This window comes from Hibiscus syriacus, unplaced genomic scaffold (genome assembly GCF_006381635.1).
Source record: "Hibiscus syriacus cultivar Baekdansim isolate YM2019G1 unplaced genomic scaffold, ASM638163v2 tig00111155_pilon, whole genome shotgun sequence".
In the NCBI taxonomy this organism is placed as follows: domain Eukaryota; kingdom Viridiplantae; phylum Streptophyta; class Magnoliopsida; order Malvales; family Malvaceae; genus Hibiscus; species Hibiscus syriacus.
This window is the reverse complement of record NW_024063002.1, coordinates 12,318-32,772: the sequence shown is the minus strand read 5'-3', so window position 1 is coordinate 32,772 and position 20,455 is coordinate 12,318. Positions and strand designations below refer to the sequence as shown.

General features: G+C 32.4%; 1 protein-coding gene across 1 annotated transcript; it reads right to left on the bottom strand.

The window, feature by feature from the left end:
- Window positions 1-17,113: 17,113 nt before the first annotated feature.
- On the bottom strand, window positions 17,114-19,065 carry LOC120154958 (apyrase 2-like; the record flags this gene model as incomplete). Its single annotated transcript, XM_039166564.1, has 8 exons — window positions 17,114-17,441; window positions 17,526-17,715; window positions 17,804-18,018; window positions 18,143-18,234; window positions 18,333-18,538; window positions 18,613-18,705; window positions 18,789-18,845; window positions 18,937-19,065. Coding segments are annotated over 8 exons (1,092 nt in total), but the record flags the coding sequence as incomplete, so codon positions are not given.
- Between the last annotated feature and the right edge of the window lie 1,390 nt (window positions 19,066-20,455).

The window sequence follows — 20,455 nt, the reverse complement described above, 5'->3', positions numbered from 1 at the left end:
GTTGATCAAGGGCTTCAGAACTTGTTTAAATACACCTTGAATCTCTTCTGAACGTTGGGGATGATTAGTGAAGATCATATAGCCGTTTTAGTGTGAAAACAATTAATAAAACAGTTTAGAGTGTGGGGGGAATCGATACCCCCTATGGGGAATCAGTTCCCTAAGTGTAAAATTCAAATATTTCGACCGTTGAATAGGGGGAATCGGTACCCCCTATGGGGGAATCGGTTCCCTTCGAGCATTCTGGAAATCTCGGAGCCAAACCATTCAGGGCGGAATCGGTACCCCCTTGGGGGGGAATCGGTTCCCTCTGAGCAATCTGGAATTTTTGGCTTTGAAATGGTTCGAAATACTTTGAAAGATTATTTTGAAATTGTTTTAAGATTAAAACTTAATTTTACACTTAAGTAAGGATTAAAAATGATTTTTGAAATATTTTGAGTAATGTTTTGATATTCGAATAATTATATCGAAGATACTTAGAAAATCATTTTGGAAAATCTTAAAATTCATTTAACTTAATTTGTTATATCGAAATATCAAAATGTTTTCAACAAAAATATACATCCAAACCCTAAAAAACCCCACATTCAAGTTATAATGGTGGGTGGAGTTAGAGCCGTTAGTGGGTGGGGTTAGAGCCGCTAGTGGGTGGTTAGCATCGCCGGTGACTACGATCGTGGTGGATGTCATGGTGGTCTCCAATGGTCGTTTTTGGTGTTGAATCATTGATTAAATCCAAATAATTTCTTTTTCCTCTTTGGTGTTGAATCATTGATTTCTTTGTTGAAATGTTTATTGTGCTTAGGTTAATTCCATGGTTGTGTTGAGAGAGATGAACAAGAGAATGAAGGGCAGAGGTGAGTGTGACCTTTCGCCAGTGGGAGGGTGATCGTCGATGGAAGGGAACTTGCCAAGGGTAATGGTGGATGGGGTTGTAATTTGGGAATTAAGGTTTGGGATATAGTTTGAGAATTTATATATAATTTAAGGGTATAATTGTAATTATAAAAATTAATTTTATTTTAATCATATTTTGTATTAAAAATATTAATAAAATATGACATGTCATGTGAGAAAAATAATAAAATAATCCACATCATCTTAAAGTGAGTAAAAAAATTTAATGTCTAAAGTTTAATGAGCAAATTGAAAAACAATGAAAGCACGATTAGTGAAATATGAGAGAGTAAAGTTTTGTGAGTAAACATGTAGTTTACCCAAATATTTATTTATTGGAAGTGGGTCCCATGCCAAGTGCCAGCTGTTGAGAGGCTTTGAAATTGAAGATTATTGGCTTTAGCTTTTCCCAATTTTTTGTATGCACTTAAAGATGGCGGCTTAACTAATGACATCATTTTCGTTTCATGGTTCCTTGCCACGTGTTCCGTTTCCAATACTTTGACTTTGTATATATAAATATAATAGATTAAATATTTAGGTCACTGTACTATGTTCAATTTTAAATTTAGTCATTTTATTTTTATCTGGCGTACATTGATACTTTACTTCCATTAGGGATGAATAAATAAAAATAATTAACTAAATAAGATGAACATGTTTAAATATATTCTTTTTTGTAGCCCTCTAGATTGAGTCTATGTGTTACGACTATATCTAACAGATTACAATAAAAAATTACAAAAATAATTTTTACACTTTAAAAATCATAACTTCTTTAAAAACATGGTTAAATGTTAAAACTCATCATAAAACATTATATCAAAGACATAGGCACATGTCACCAAAATAAAGGTTGTTCGAAAGATTGAAACATTATAACAAAATATATTATACGAAGTGTGTCGATCCTCCAAGTGTCGGGTTTGGGGTGCCTATCCAAAAGTATCTGAAAGGGGAAACGAAGGGGGAGTGAGCTAGTGAGCTCAGTGTGTTCCAATACGTGTAAAATAAAACATGATACATTTCAAATCCGATTTCAGAAATCATAGAGTAAAGATGACACTATAGTTTTTATTTAAAACACAGATACCATCAAACCGTACACCAAATGTAATTCCTCATAACTGCATCAATAAGGACTTACCTTAGAACCAAAGGATCTAAGAGCCAACCTAAGGGAGCACATTGGGTTCATAAGGACTTACCCTAGCCGAAGTGTAGTTTCCACTGGTTGGGAGTGCCCACAAGTCCATAAGGACTTATCCTAAGCACAAAGCAAATGAGTCACCCTATAGGAGTGTCATAGGGTCCATAAGGTCTTACCACTAGGCCCATTGAGCTTAGAAGCCCACCCAAAGGTCGCCTTAGGTTCATAAGGAATTACCAGCTTGATCGGAATTGAACTTGTAGAGCTTCTAGAGTAAATCCAAGAAATACCCCAATGAAACCCGTTTCAGACAGTACCAGTAAAAATCAGGATATCATAGGTCAGACATTCATTGTTCAGTAAAAACAATAACTAGAGAACATGTATCAATGAAATAAGACTTTAAAATCAGTATAAAAAAATAACAGGGATTCAGGAAAACAGTAAACTAGAATCAGGTTTTTTCAATCATTTAAATCAGTCATGTTTCAAATCAGATAAAATATTCATGTGCACATAGTAATTCAGACAGATATTTAAAAATAGATATGCAAAACACAAGGAACACACCTCGCGAAATGAGCCGGTTTGGTAGATTTACTGAGCACTAGTCTCGTTACGATAAAAAATAATACACGATCCTATATCAGATCAAAATAGGGTTATTATCAGAGTAATATATTGAACAGGGTATTTAACAAAGTTACATAATTATATGAGTAATCAAGGCTCATGCGGCCGAACGGATCAAGAAGAGTTAAGTTGAGCAGTCGTAGGGTCAGAAGAAACACGGGTACCTATCATAACCAAAGTCGTCTTTATGGACCTGGGAGCACATCCATGAAGTGGCTCCTACGCTACGACAAGGGTAAGTCTTTATGGACCCAAGGTGTTCCCGTAGGTTGGCTCCTACTCCCAATGGGCTTAGGGTAAGTCCTTATAGATACAATTATGGGAAACTGCATATGAAGTATTCAGGAAGGGTATTACTGTGTTTTAAAAAAAACATGTTTTACTGAAATAAAATATTATTTTTGGCTTTTTTGGAACACACAAGACTCCTCAACTCTATTTTCTGACTCTGTCTCTCATAACATTCCCTCTAAACTGTATGTTTCCTGCCTACTTCCTGAAGATATAATTATGAAACCTCGACTTATTACTAGGATCTGAATATACACGAATAACTAAGGAAATTTTCATGCTTCATCATCTGCTTGCCAAATCTTATTATGTTACTCATCATTTCAGGTTAAAGAAATTGATCATGTGCATCGTAACACCCCAAATTATAGGCTAGTAGTTCGGGTTTACCCGAGAGGTAAGTGGACCTTGAGAAATTATAAATTAAGTTATTGGGCTTAATTGGGTTGGTTTGGTGCCCAATTTAGCATAAAAATGGGATTTTTAAGTAAAGGAAAAAATGAAAAGGAGCAAAAGAGAAATTAGACCATTGTTAGATTTCGAAGGTAAAATTGGGGGTTTTATATCAAGTTTCACGTGGGCTTCTTATTTCTCCTCCATCTTATTCATTTTCTCTTCTTCCCCTTTTCCCTCTCCAAGTTCTATAGCAAGGTAAGATCTTCAGTAAATTTCATGTAATATCCCAAACTATGGGTTAGTGATTAAATTGTAAAATTTCAGAATTTGTTGATTAAAGTAGAATAGTTGAACAGTTCAATGATTTATTTGGGAATATTTCTGGCTATGTGAGGACTAGAAGATCATTCAATATGTTATGAGAATTACTCTGATGTTATGTGATATCGGGGTTTTCTGAGTAACTGGTGTCTGAGAGCTATGTGAGACAAGATACTAGTCAGATTTGCATTCAAATAATGCATAAGATTACCAATGTTGCATTTAGATAATGAGTAGCTTGTTCAATTATCAGGGTTTGAGACCTCTTTAGAGGTGTACTCATGGCGAAGCCCTTAGCAAAGGATTAAGGGAAGTGTGAGACCCCTACTTCAGTGATAGAATAATAAAGCCTTAAGTAGGTAGCACTTGATCTAGGTCATGCATGCACCTACTACTTATCACCATGTCTTCAACATGCTTATGTTTATGAAATTCTTATGTGTCTCTAGATTAGTAGGATATACTGTTGGGCTTTGTAAGCTCAGCCTTCAGATGTTTTCTGTTGGCAGGTTTCTAGTCTGGGTCGTTCGTGGAGCACCATTGTAGCAAAACTTCCAGCATCTCCGATAAAGTATTGTACTGTAGCTTTAGTGGGCATATGTATTCATAGAACCTTAGTTATGTATTTGAGTTGTGAACTTTAAGAGGTATTATTTGTTTTAAATTATGTGTCATGTAGCTTCAATTTTTGTAAAATGTTTTATATTTGTTATTTATATTTTATTATGATACCATTCAATATGTTTGAAAAGAAAACGAACAGGTTTTGAAAATCAGGGGTTGCTTCGGCAGCCTAGTGTGAGACTTTAGGCCCAATCGGGTTTAGGGTGTTATATTCAATTTCGACGTCAATGTAAGAGTTCTTTCGGCATTGCTTGCATAGTACGATATCTGTATTATTAGCGGGCATGCATGTTACATTTGATTTTATATTGAGTCTGTATCTTATTTTGATGTTTGACTTCACTAAATTTTGTTTTAATTTATAAATGATTTCTAAATCTGTGCTTTTATTTATAAATTATTTTACAGTTAAAATGGTTTAAAAAAATATATTTTTCTCAGATTTTCAGAGTGGGTTGCTGTGGTGGCCCTAATGTGAGACCTCAGATCGAATCGGGTTACCTGTATCGGTTTGGGGTGTTACACTTTTTTATTTTCACTTTATTTAGTTTCATTGATTTATTTACTTTAGTTTTGATTTCAACAATTCAAATTAAATAAATTTGGGTTAACTATATAGATGATCGCTTATGTTTGTGTTTTGTCCACTTTTGGTTACTAATTTCAAAATACATAAGATATGGTCATCTTTGTTCTTATTTAATTAAGATGTGGTCATTACAAGCTAATTGTCGTTAAATATTTTGGTATAATCATGCATCTGGTCCCTGTTATTTTTATATTCTCTCAATATAGTCATACTTTTAATTAATTAAAATAAATTTAATCCTCCAGTCGAATGATGCCATTGTCATTGGTACCACGTGTTCTGTCATGTGTCACCATTCAGTTGGAAGAGTAACTTTATTTTAATTTATTTTATTTTAATTTAACAAAGCAAAAGAAAATATTAAAATAAAATTGGCGGAAAATAAATATATTAAATTAAAATAAAGCTAATTCTCCAACTGAATTGTGACATGTGGCACTGCATGACACTAGTGACAACTGACATCATTCGATTAGAGGATTAAATTTATTAAAAGTGTGACTAAATTGAGAGAATATGTAAATAATAGGAACCAAATATATGATTATACCGAAATATCACGTCACTTAATCTATTAATTGTTAATGATAGTTAACTTGTGGTTACCACATCTTTAATAATTAAAAATAAAAGTGATCATATCTTAATTAAAAAACGAAGATAACCATATCTTATGTATTGAAATTAGTGAAAAAAATGGACAAAACACATACATAACTGATCATTCGTGTAGTTAACCCAATAAATTTCTAAATAATACATTGCATGTATATGTTTAATGAAATTGACGTAAATATGAACTAATTCTAGAACATTATTTTCTTAGCTTCCCTTCCAAAGAGATGTTGGGTTAAATACTCTTCTACCACTAATATTAGGGATAGACCATGGGTGAGTGAGGGTAATGGTCTGCTTAAAATTTCAAGTTAATATTTTAAATATTTTCTTTATATTTTTAATTGATGATCTGTTTTCGACTCCTAAAATTTTACAAGTCGGTATCCTCCATAAAAAATTTAGAATTTACCCTTTGAATTATTGAAATTTCATTTTAATTAGTTTAAATCAAATTATAAGGTGGGCAAACAACTTGATGGGCTCAAATTATAATAAAAAAGAAACTTGATGATTTAAACCAAGATTTAATTACGTGTAAAATTTTCAGGTAATGTGAGGATGGAAAGGACAAAAAAGATTGTTATTGTTGTGGCAGTCCTACTCATACTGCCGTAAATATGTGTATATCTTGACTTGTTTTTTGATTTTCTAAACCAATGTTTTTTTAGTAGTTCATTGGTGGCTGGTGAGGAGTGGAGGGATGGGGGAGGGACCTCAGGACCCTCCAATGAACAAAAAGAGGTTTGGAGATAAGGCAAAAGGAGAATGGATGGGAAGGAAAGGATAGTTAGAGATGATAAGGATGGTCAAAAACAACTTCTTTTCAGTGGATTACATTACTAGATTGATCGAGTGTTTCTTAGCTACATGCCATCATCCCGTTGTGTGTATTTCTCTTCTCATCTACTTTGCAATAGTTTGGGGTGGACTATAAGTTAGTATCTATTTAAAATTCTCTCAATTAATTGACAATGTACGAACACATAATGTAGACATCAATGCTCGAACCCAAAATCTATAGAGAGAATAACACCTTTTAACCACTAAGGTCGTTGAAGGGTATTGGAATTTGTTCTTTAATAAAATGTAACATTTTATTTGTTTATGAATATGTAACTAAGTTTTAGGTTTTAGTTTTATCGTAAATAAGCACAAATCAACTTACTTCAGTGGTTAAATAAATCGTTGTTGTTTATAGAGGTCATGGGTTCGAGCATCAATTGCTGCAACAGGGTGATTGAACAGTCATTATCAAATGATTGAGATTATTTAGAATAGATATTACTTTGAAATCACCTTAGTTTAATTTAAAAAAAATTTATCCTAAATAAAGATGGATTGAGTAAAAATTTTAAATTATTGTACGTATGTCCAGATAAATTTCTATTGTTAGCTTTTTTTTTATTGTGATTAATTATAATTATAGTTATTTTTGAATGCATTGCTTGAATTTATAATCTTATTTATGTGTTGTAATGATTAATTTTGATTATAATTATATATATGAATTAATTGTAATTGTAAGTGTAATTTTAAAGAATATTATCAAAAACCAATAATTAGTTGGTCTATTATGATGAGACACACTAAATTCCTTAAGTAGAGTCAAGTTGTAAATGAAGCAAACTAGGTTGGGAGGGTTGTCTTTGCCTCTGCAGTACTCGATCTGGATTAGTCGGTCAATAAATTGGATAACAATGATTAATTTAAAAAAAGAATATTATTAAAAAACCCTTTTTAATAAAATTGGAATATGGATATCGAAATAACTGATTTATTTTATAATAAATATGAAAGGTTTAATTATAAAAGATATAAGAAAACGAAAGAGTATTTCATAATCAAAACTTTTGGAGGAACTTGATTCAATGATAGTTGGACTAAGGAATTGAGTGTTTGATACGTTTAAACTGATTGGAAGTTCGTACTTCCATCTTTATCCTCTTCCCTGTAATTTCATCAATACTTCTAAATATCCCCAACACAACCTTCACATCTGTAACACTTTTTACCGTAAACTAAACCCTTAATCACTTGCATTCCATTTTGCTAATTTTGTTAATAACTATGTTCTACCATTATTTTATATTTTTTATTTTGATAAGACCTAATCATGAATTTATTGCTTTTATTTTATAAAAAAAGAAATTAATTTTAAACTCATGTTTTATATAAGTTAAATTTAATTTTTAGCAAAATTATCATATATTATATGTTTAAAATCTTTCTTAATCATTAATAGCACACACACTAAAAATGCAACTGTTTGAACTGAAATATATTAAGCAGAAGAATATTTTTTTTATCTGAGACCACTCAATAATTTTTTTAAAAAAAACCGGTATTCTTATTAACATATAAATGATTGAACTATTAAATTTTGAATCAACTTTCTATTAAGAAAGTTTAAATATATTATCTAATTAAACTAGGGTAAACTACACATTCAGTACTTAAACTATTAGTTTTAATCCTTTTTATTATCTAAACTTTCAATTTTTTCAAAACAGTACCTAACATTAAGTTTTCACTTTCACTGTAGTACCCTTATCGTTAAAAACTCAATGTGTTTCGTACCTAAACTATCAGTTTTGTTCTATTTTATTACCTAAACTTTCAATCTTTTCAAAACTAAACGTTAAATTTTCAACGAATGGTACTAAAATGAAACAAAAACAAAAGTCTTTAACGACATTGTACTTAAATGAAACAAAAACTAAACTTTAGATATAATTTTGAAAAAAAATTGAAAGTTTAAATACTAAAATAGATCAAAACCGATAGGTGAGGAACTAAACACTCACTTTACCCATTAAAGTAACTTATGACCACAAATGATAATGATTAAACTTTTAAAAGAGAATTTTGCATTAACAAACTAGGCTCTAAGAAAACTGAATTTCACATAACTTTATAGTTTACACGTGGAATAAAAGGACTATGTCTCCAAGGGACTTAATGGATCATTACCCATTTTTTTAAAAGCTAAATATCTATAATTAGATGCAAGCATTCCTTTTTAAGCTTCATTAGCAACTTCAATTATGATGTCTTATTTGGACCTTCCAAAACAATATTATTATTATTATTATTATTTTTATTATTATCCCAATGCTTCATTTGTAGGATGCACTTAGTGAATATTCCCCCCCACAAAGCCACTAATTGTTTTTTATTAATATTTTTGTTTTCTAATGCTATTGCTATGTCATCATTATCCTAATCGAGGTTAATTGGCGACTTAATCAAAACTTTAAATGGTGATTGATGCGTGTGGCGCACGCGTGCTGTCTCTACGTGGCATCAGGATACCGTTCCCATCTTTCTTGTGTTGTTATCCAACCCCTTTACTTATACGGAGTGAAAACATGGGATACTTTTACATTTGAAAGTGACATTTATTATTAAACATAATTTTTGACGAAAATATTTTATATACAATTTTATATTTGTAAAATTCTTTTAATAAATATTTTGTGTGATTTTGAATTAAAATTTACCTTAATTTAAGTTTTATTACGTGGAAGCTTTACTAATAAAAAATGTGCGAATTCTATCCAAATTTGTTTAACTACTTACGCACGCATGGGCTGAAAGGGACAGGTAGGACAATCATATTCTTTAAAATTTAAATTTATTATATAGTTAAAAAAATTTATGTATTTTTAATTAAAAATATATTTTCGTCACTCTTGAATTTTATGAATTTTATAATATCGTCATTTCTTAATATTTTAGAAATTTATTCTTTTAATATAAAATTTTGTATTCGTCCCTATACTTACGTGTGTATATATTTTGATTATCAGTCTAATAACATATTAGAATGACTTTAAATACAGTAATTTGATTATAACTGTAATTGTGATTAGGATTATCCTAATAATTGCACCTAACATTTTGAAAAGTAATCAAGTCTTAAATATGATGATAATGTTGTAATTCAATTGGAAAGAAAAATGAAATGAAGTGAAATTGACAATGGCACCAAAGGCAAAGTCGGTCATTGAATAACCATCCAACAATGGGGTGATGCCACGTGCATTTTAGTGGGTGAATTTTTTGATTTAGTCATAAAACTTGCACCGAAGAAGAAAATATACCCAAATTCAAAATCTTCGATTCTCCATAGCCGAAAACTAAGGTCATAGCAAGTTATACGACTCCTCCTTGCTTCAAAACGGCGGTCTAATGTATATTTTTTACGACAAAAGAAAAAAAAACCATCACTGAGAACGCATAAACAAGTTTTACATGCAAAACTTGACGGATTAAGAGGTTAATTACGAATCCCAAGGTTGAAAAGTCTGATAATTTCCTCGTTAGGACCTAATCTCATTTACTAATGAGATAGACACAGTATAAGAAATAGATGCAATATTTTATGTCAAATCAATAAAATTTTAGGACTCAAAGATAAATTAATAAAAAAATATAAAAAATATTTAATTATATAAAAATTTAAAACTTTTACAGAGTAAGATAGTCCCAATAACTCTTTGGGTTCATCTTTGCCATTGTAGTTTGTTTCCGTGGTGGACGTACTCATGGTCAAGGGTGGACATAGAGTTTTATTAGTTATTTATTTTATTAATAATATCTACTATATAATTTTATTATGTCTATTATGAAATTTAAATTTTTTTCAATTAGTGATTTATTTTATTGATTATTTTTATTTATGTTTACTTTATTAAAAAAATTATATTATTAACATATATATCCATCATCAAAAATATTTTTAGATCCGTCATTGGTTTAGTTCTCCTATGCAAACAAGCTGAAAAGGTTAATGTCAAAAGCCAAGATGTAATGTATTTTGTGGACTAGGAAAATAACTTTATAAATTTTTACAAGGTGGGGCTAAGTTTAAAAACTATAATATATATTTTGTCTGATTGCAAAGTAAGACACGAGGGCAGATTATAATAATAGTAGTTGTGTAGTTATGGCTGTTAATTAATCCTCGAGACTTCTTGGCATTCAAAACCTAGCACGGCATGGTTCAAAAAACAATTGTCAGGGTGAGTTTGGTTCACGGAATATAAAATTATCAGTGGGAATGTAAGATTATCAGGGAATAGGATTACTGGGAATGTTGTATTTTGTGTTTGGTTGGCTTAGCAGGAATGTAAAATTACCGTATTTGGTTAAAAGAATAAAAGATTATTGGAATGTATATTTGATCAAATTGTCCTTATTATATATTTTTATAATATTACAAGTTGGAAAATATTTATATTTTTTCTTTAAAAATTTAAATTCATAATATTTATATAATTTGTTTACAAAATTAAAAATATAAAAAAAGGTTTAATGAAAGGGTAAAATTTTATTTTAACCCCTGAACTTTAAATAAAATTTTAATTATAGACTTTTTTTTGTAAATCTAAAATAATTTAAGGATAAATTTGTAATTTAACATTCGTAGAATTTTTATTATTAAATGACAGAAGAAGGATATTTTTGAAAATAAAAATAAAAATTTAAGGGCATTTTAGTCCAAAACACCGGTAATCCAACAATACCTAAGGAAAGGGAGGTAATGATATTCCCGGTAATATACCCAAAAAATTCACTATTGGTAATCTTACATTACCGGGAATGAGATTCCCGGGCTAACCAAACGGGAGAATGTGGATTTCATTCCCATAGGAATCTCACATTCCCCCATCCAAACACCCCCTAAGTGTAAATGAGACGAGACAAATTATAATAATAGTAGTAGTGTAATTGTTGCTGTAAATAAGATCGATTGGATCAAAGCTCAACTCAAATGGACTCGATTTGAGCTCGAGCTCGACTTAAGTTCTTAACGAGACGAAACAAACTATTCGATACTCGACTCGAAAATCTAGTGAGCAGTTTGAAAAAATTAAATATTAAGATTTTATTTTTTTAAATAAACTATTAATAACAATAATATTTATGTGTTGCTTTTTTAAATACAATATAAAATTTTAAATATTTAAGGTTCAAGTTCGAGTTTGAAGCTTTAATCGAGTTAAGTTTAAGATTTTTTTTTCTTTTCGAGCTTCAATTTATGATTTCGAGTTCGAATCGAGCTTGAAAATTTTAGGCTCGTAAATTTTTTAGTCGAGTCAAGTCGAGCACAGCAATACTCGAGCTCGACTCGGATCGTTTAGCCCTAACAATGACAAAAAAAGTAACATTTTCGTATTTCCATGCTCAAATGAGCCGAACTTATAAAGTTTTAAAATATAAGAAAATAAATTATTAACAGTATATATAAAAAATTTGAAATTTTTGAAGAAAAGACTGTTTCATCCGTCCCATTCAGTCCATTCCTATCTAGGAGAATATACTGATGAACAAGGTTCTTATGATTATCCACAAATATCTTTCGTTTTCTTTTTATGAGAGACTGGTATTTTACCATTCAAAGATGCTTTGGGCTATGAGGTTTACGTTGGGTTTGTCAGCATGCAATGAATAGGATTTAATGCTTTGAATCTTATTATGCCATGTATGATGAAAAACAAAAGTAGCTGGGATTTCAAGTCTTTCTTGTTCTCAAACTCTTTTGCCTTTTCCATGCACCAGGTAACTTGTTCAGCTCAAATTCAAATGCTCACATGTCCAAATGTCAGTCATTTTTAAGTATATGAAACCATATCATACTTGTTTTAAGTAGCCAATGAGTTCTCTGTATTATCAGCTAACAGATAAACATCAGATAAAAAGTGGGAAACCTCAGCTCGGGCCAATACAATATACCCAAGGTGCTACGGTCAAAAACATCTTCATTACTTTGTTGTGGGAACCTTGACTTCTGATTTACCTGCGGAGAGAAGAAAAAGTTATGCCTATATATAGAATTCACTTATATAATTTAAAATTCTTTTAATTTTACAAAAAAATAATAATATTATTAGATAAGTGAAAATATATGATTGTGACTGATTCTTTATTTTTTTACTCCAGTGAATATCTTCGTATTTCTTACTTTTATTCTCAACTGTTTATTTTTACTTATCCAACAGTTTTAAATTTATGTAAAATTAAAATAATTTTACATTGTGTAATTGAATCATATATATATATATATATATATTTGGTTTAGGGGTTGAGACCAACTAATTGGTGGAAAATAAGATGAGTAATTCACATGGTTATCTATATCTTTTCAAAGTTCATCCTTAGCTTATAATGAGGTGAGGGGTAGCTTTATAGGCAAAATTTTATGTTAGAAGGTCAATTTATAAAATTTTAAGGATGACAAATTTATAAAATTATAGGAGAAGAAAAAAAATTTAATAAAAAAATATATAAAATATATAAAAAAAATTAAAATTTTTAATAGGATGACTACCTCAACCTAGATCCATCCCGGACCAAGGGTAGCTTTAAATTTGAACGTGCAATCAATCATAACATCAAGTAGTTAGGGGATATTTGACTGAGAAAGGGTTAATCATACAAGTTAGACTAGTCAAAGGTATATGGATGGCATGAAAGAATACACATCAGCTAAGTAAGTTCTATAGGTGAAAAAAAGTCAAGAAAATGACCCCCTGTAGTTTTCCACGTGTAGTTCACCTAACCCATCGGCTTCGCACTTATCTCATGCCAAATGGAAATGGGCCAGCTTAGGCCTAACTTCGAAACAAATCTATCACACACCATTATCTAATCTTTCTCTTTGAGGTTTTCAATGTGTTACATGTTAGAAATATTCAAATTTTCTACGGTTTTTTCATGCATTTGGAGGGTCTTTAGAGAATATTTCTTCGTATCAGTATCTAAATGTGTCTGACATGAGTACTTCAAAAGATAAAAGATTGGATTTCTCAGGTTACACCAGAGCAAAGCATGCATGACGTATATTAAACAGTATCAAGCTTGACTAATCAGTTTCATTAGTTGATGCCATGCTGGATGGAAGACCTTTTAAACGAAGGATTAGCAAATGGGTAGTAAAGTCAGCCGCAATTAAGTATTAACAGTATAAGAATGTTCCTTGTCAACTCTGAAGAAATAACACACCCATAAAATGCAAGTGGGTGAATTATGAGTTTGGTGATGGAGTAAACATGGGTGTGAACAGGATGTGAATAAACTTCAAATCTGAGAGGTTGTGACATAATTTGAGTTGAAAAAAATGTTGTTAATGGTGTGAGAATACGTATGCTAATTCGAGTATACACTAAAGAACATACAGGTTTATTCCTATAATTTAACAGGACAATATCAATTACTCCATATTAAACTAACTAAATAAAAACAGGATGTGAACTCATTGAGTTGCCTTAGTGGTAGAAAGGAGTTGTTTTTCCTAGAAGTAATTAAGACATTTTTTTTTCAGTAGTCTGGGTTGACTACAGTGTAGTATTGTTTTAGAATCTTCCTTAATTATTGACAACGCACACACATCTTATGAAACTATTGTTCGAACATAGGAGAGCTAGGGAGAGCAACACTCCCTTTAACCACCGAGGGCGCTTAATGGGTTCAACCTTAAGAAATTATTGAACTGACACCATCGATAAAACTTCCATATCAGCATGACATAGGTATGACTGGTTGGTTGACATCCCATTTTTTTCATCTTGAGTAATGTTGGAATATGAAAGAAATCACGGTTGGTCAGAATTGTAACTGAGAGGTCCCCCTGTTCAACATGTCATCAAAGATTGATAGCTTATTTCACATGCCTTGACTTTGCAGGAGAATTGATTACAACATTATAAAGTGTAAACCTCCCCATCCCATTAATTTCATGTGGCTGATGAGCTTAACTGCCTTGATAAGTTTACTAGCTTTTGGTTTGCAGGGGATAACTCCTGCATATGAAACAATGTCACATCGAACCCCTCTTTCTCATCTCCTTCCAAACTCTCTCTGCCTTATGTGGACTACCAATTTCTGAAATTCTTTAATTACCACATCGAGTTTATTTCTGATAAAGGATATAATATGCCATTGATCAGTTATGGTGCAGAACTCTGGGTTTCAAACTGCCTAAAAAAATGTTCTTTCAACCCAGAAAAAACAAGGTTTTTTTTTCTTACTCTACTGACTGGAATTCTTGCACTGGAGAGCTGCATTAACGGATGTAATATGAACTGGTTATTTGATGTTCAAGTTTTCTTCCAAAATTTATAGTTTTGATATCCCTACGTAATTTCCAATATTCCATCATGATTCTTGGTAAACGATACTGGAAAAAAAGACTGTTAAAAGTTTTTACTGGAAAGTATTCTCATATATTCAACTTAAATTTACAGCTGTGAGTTTATATGCACATTCACTAACTCTCCTAACAATACTTCTAACCAACTAACAGAATCTACTAATTGACTATTTACATTTCAACAATCAGTTAACTGTTACTAGTAACCACCTATTTACAACACTCAACACTAGCCCTCAAGTTAGAACTTGAACAGATTGTTATAACTTGGACACCAAGTAGCTGTGTTGTTGTATTCCCAAGCTATTTATCAAAACATCTACAAGCTGATCACTTGATGCCACATAATCTGTCTTTATAAGACCTTGTATCTTGTCTCTGACAAAGCGACAATCAATCTAGATGTGCTTGGTTCTTTCGTAAAACACTGGATTGGCTGTAATTTGGAGAGCAGCCTTCACAAAACAATATGACTGGAGTTTTAATATTTACTCCCAGCTCTTCAAATATTCCCATCAACAAAAGCATCTCTGAAATTTCCATGGTCATTCTTCTATATTCTGCCTCAGCTAAAGACTTTGCCACTGTGTGTTTTTTTTTTCAAACAAAACAATGATTCTCCTAGCATCACACAAAAACCAGTTACTGATTTTTTTTTGACATCGGACATGAAGTCCAATCCGAATCACAAAAAGGTGTAAACTCATTTTTGCTTGTTGCTTTAAACATCACTCCTTTATCTGGTTCCTGCTTTATGTACTTTACTACTCTCAATGCTACCTCCATATAGAATTTTTTTTGGTTGCCGCATAAATTGGTTAAGATGTTGCACTGAAAGCAATATATGACCTTGTATGGGTCAAATATATCAATCTTCTTATTAATCTTTCATAAACAGCATTGTCTTCAAGTAAAGGATCATCCAATAATTGCCTTTGTCCTTTATCATACTCCACTGAAGTTAACTTCACATTCTGTTCAAGAGAAATTGAAACAGATATTGCTCCCCTAAACTCGTGTCTTCAATAAGCTCCAATGCATATTTTCTTTGACTTATTGAAATTCCTTCTTTTTATTTCATCACCTCAAAGCCTACGAAATATTTCAAAGTTCCGAAGTCCATCTTGAAGCTTTAATTCAACAGAGCCTTCAATTATCAGCCAACCCTTTATCATTTCTCGCTATCAACAAATCATCAACCTATATTAATACCAATGGCCTTGCATTGTTTAATGTCCTCGGACTAGCCATTCTGTTCTTAATACATTGTTCATTGCTGTTTTATCTGGAATGATTGTAGGTGACATCTTTGTTCGTGTTTGGCAACAGTAAAAGTTGCTTCTAAATTGTAAGAAAACAATATTGTTGTAAAATAAAATCGTTAATATTGACTATCAAATAATAATAAAAGAATAAAAGAAAATAAAACGATGGATTGTATCGTAGTATGGCAGCCACTGCTTTAGAAGCAATTTCGTCCAAATTGATGTAATCCCAAAAGTGGATGTTCCCCCAAAAAGATCAACACAGTCTTTGAAACCTCATACACCCGAAGTGAGGAAGTGAAACCCGCTTGTGTTGCACTCTTCAATAAGAAATTTCCAAGAAAGAAATACTGAAACTATCAATTTCTATGTACTTAACGAGAGAGACTTCCCTTTTATAGAAGTATTAGAAGAGTAGAGTTATCAAATAACAATTACCTATTTCAACTACTCCCTAAATAAGGGTAACATACCCCCTAAAATATCTATCCGCTATTTGCATTATCAATAATATGGCTATCTGTAAGCTATCAATGCAAATAGATATAATTGTTAGATGATATATTTGACTCTAACAAATCACAAAAATCTACCAGTAATTATGCTGAGATATTGTGGCTCATCATAGGTTATAAAAATCCGGAAGGAATTCCTCCAAAAGCTTCAATAGGTGGAGGGGTAACAATAAGGGTAGGACATTCATTTATAATTTGATCCAATTTCTTAAATTAGTTAAAATAAGCAAATTAGAAAACCTTCCTTGGAGGGTTTTCTCAACCGACTATAAGGTGTATTAAGGAAAGTTTAATTAGAAGTCATTCATACCGTCGTCTTCTTCCAATCACCCTTGTTAAACTCTAAACTTCTTTAAACCTTAAAATCTCTCCAAAATTCAATACTTTTCTCTCACTCAAATCGAAAGATAAGTACATATTCGGAATCCTTATGTTATGAGTTTTCTAATGGTAATCTCAATGTCATGTTTCGGATAAGTTAAATAGTAATCTAAATTAAATAAGAATTTATTATTGTAAGTAGTGGTAAGTTATATTTTTATTGGTATGTTGATTTGCTATAAAGAATTCAATTCAAATGATAGAAATACAAATAAATAGATAATAACATCTCAATCTTTTTAAACATACTACTATTTGAGACGCACACAAGTAGTTTTTTACGCTGACAAAGATATTAGGGATACATCCACACTGACATTATATAATCCGTTTGTTCAGTTCCGTAGGACAATAAATGAACCAATTCATATGGAATTCACAATACATAGTAGTAATGTACTAACAGATGATTAATTCTTATCCTTTATTCCCTCTGAAATCCGATTTCAAACGTGAACATGGCTACCTACAGCCTCATTACCTGGAATTCTGCTTCAAGATGATACGGCCTCGATGGCACTGCCCAGTGGCCAAGCAGCTTCCACATAGGAATTCCCGTATTTCACGCGCCTTACCAATGTGATATCTTGGTAGGGATCAAGGCCTGTCCAAGAGAACAGAAACTTAGGATACCATTGTAATAGGATATGCAATTGCATAACCAAAAAACGATCAAGTATGGCCTTACCGAATCCATCGGTCAGCAGGGTGTATTGATAAACTAGATCCATGAAAATGTATGCCAAGTCCTCCTCACTGAAATCCGGGAACATCGCCTTTGCGTCCCCGTACTTGGTTCGGCAAGCGCGCTGAGCAGCTTCTGCAAAAGCATGAGGCTTAACTATTGCAACATGATCAGCAGCTTTAATGAAACCGGCCTGTATTCATGAAACGATTCGGTTAGAATGGAAAATCACTTGCTTCCATCGTTTATTTCATGCAATGTGACTCTTTGATAAACGTTACCTGAGCAGCCCTGTCGAAGAAAAGCGAGCCCGCAAACATATTCTTCTGTCCATCTCCACCTCCGCCATTCCAAATACCACCGAATGTACACTTCATATATGTACATGTATCATTTATTTTAAGAGCCTTGAGAGTCACCCTCCTGCATTCTTCCATGTTTGTCCCCGATGACGGAGCCGACACTTTATATTCTTTTCCGTTATATGCATAAGAACCTTGTAACGATAAAAAGCTCGAATATGTTATACATAAACGGCACATATTCGGCCATCCACAGAACATAGGATGCTACTGTATGTAAGTGTTGCCAGAATCATCTGATAAATCTAACATACATACCATCAAAACCCTCCAAGATGCAAGGGTTGCCAGAAACATCAGATGCCTTCAAACTTTCAGCTCGAGCTGCCAATAGGCCATAGCCCAAATAACTGTATGCAAAAATCCCGAAGTACATCATCTAAGCTTATAATGATTAGTAGGATGGTTTGATTAGACTACAGAGAGAAAAAAAATGAAAGAGAAAAACCTGTGAACATAGAGGTAATATTTTGATCCCTTTAGGTACATTTGGTTTACATAATTCTCCTCTCCATCTGGTGCACTTGGAGCCTTTGAAGCAGCATCCTCGGAGATGGCATATGCCATTTGCACAGATCCACCACCAAGATCAACTATGCCAACTGTGTCTTGGTATGTCCCTCCCAAATTCCCCAATAGGTAATTTATTGTCACCTGCAAAGGAGGATGGCGATTAAGAAACTACGAATTCGGACAGCACCTTGACGTACGAAGATGGCAAAACATACCCACTCATAAGAACCTTCTTGAGAGCCATCCAGAATTCTGACACCATTTGCATCCAACTTGAGGGTGCTTCTCTCTTTCAGAAGATCCCTAACCTTTATAAGTAATTAAAACAACATTAGCCTGATGAAATGGAAAAAATAATCAACATAGTTGGAATTTCCAAATGTAGAATTACCGCTTGCAAAATTCTGTCGGCTGCATCGCCTTCCAATGCCCTCAGCCCCGCAGTTGCCTAAGCAACAGTTAAAATCCCAATTTTCAGCAAGTTAAAGGATTCAGAATTCAAAAATATAAGCATGAACAAAGCAGCTAAGTATACAAACCCCCACTCTGACGGGAGTTTTTGATCGCAAATCTACAGGTACAGCGATTTCCGCCTTGTCAAGAAGAGGAACTAGTGAATTTGCTGCAGCCTGTGGATCTTCCGCATAGGAGCTCAAACCAGGTTGGAGCTGCAACAAAACAAAACCAATTAATATGCACATATATACATTTTCTTCTTAAAAAGTTCAAAAATCCTACCTAATATATGCTGGAAATTTCTGCTTTTTGTCCAATCTCTCAAGTAAAATTCTCTTTTGAAGCGTAGAAACTCAAATCTAAATTTGAAATATGCATATATATATATATATATATTTTCCTCTAAGAAAAAAAAAGCTAAAATTTACTAATGCAACAAAAATTATCATTTTAAAGGTACATTTCTCACTAAAAGTCCAGATTTAACGGTACAATCATATCCTGGACGCAAAAGGGCCAAGTTGAGCTTGACTCACAAATTTTAAAATAGAGTATAACTCAACTCGAACACTCGCCAACCTAAATTTTTTAAGCTTGAACTCGAAATCATGAATCAAAGCACGAAAAAACTTGAAATAAAAAGGAAATTTTAAATTTAACTGAGTGAAAACTCAAACTCGAATCAAAACTAAAGTGCATGAAAATTTTATAATACATTCTCATATAGGATATAACTAAAATTATTTTTTCAAGTGATGTAATGTATTTTGGAGGTCATTTGGACAACAATCTATTAAGACAACGTCAAAATCGCGCGACATCTTCTTTGTAATTGTATGCGTGAACGAAATTTTGTAACCCTGCATATCAGCTAAAAACATGTAACAACCCGAAAATTTGAAAATAATAATAATAATAATAATAATTAATTGAATTTAGAGGAGTTAATTAAGTGAATTGGTGAAATTTGAGTACTAAATTAGAAGTTTTTAAAATTTGTAGTTTGTTTTAGAGTTAAAGGAAATTCAGGGACCAAACCCTGAATTTACCCTTAAATGTTAGGTATGTTTTGGTTTATATATATATATATATACACACGTGGTTTTCTGTTTTCAAAACAGAAAATCACATCCAAAAATCCCCTTCCCCTACGCCAACTTCCAACGACGATCCCGATGCCGTCTGAATTCCGATCGTCGTTTTGAAAGCACCATCGTGTTCGTTATCGAGTCAGGAACAATCCCCTTAAATTAATTGAAGCGAAACACTGCCAAACGCCGTGAATTTCAAGTCAAAGCATCGACTTTTATTTAGCTCAATCGCCTAGAAAATCCTAAATTCATCGCCGATAGTTGCTCCATTTACGACACCTCCCGCACCATCGTGTTCCTTGTGCCGTTCTGAGTCCGCCGGTATCATCCTTGGTCTCTGTCGACGGCGGTGCGTGGGGAGGTGAAGCAGTCAAAGATTCGGCCGTGTTGAAATCGAGCTCTCCGCCATTCAAAAATTTGAACCGATCTTTGTAAGTATCTCGAAATCGCTCAAAATAATTTTTAGAAATTTTTCCGTGATTTTTAGAGCCCCGGAGGAGGTCCCACGCGC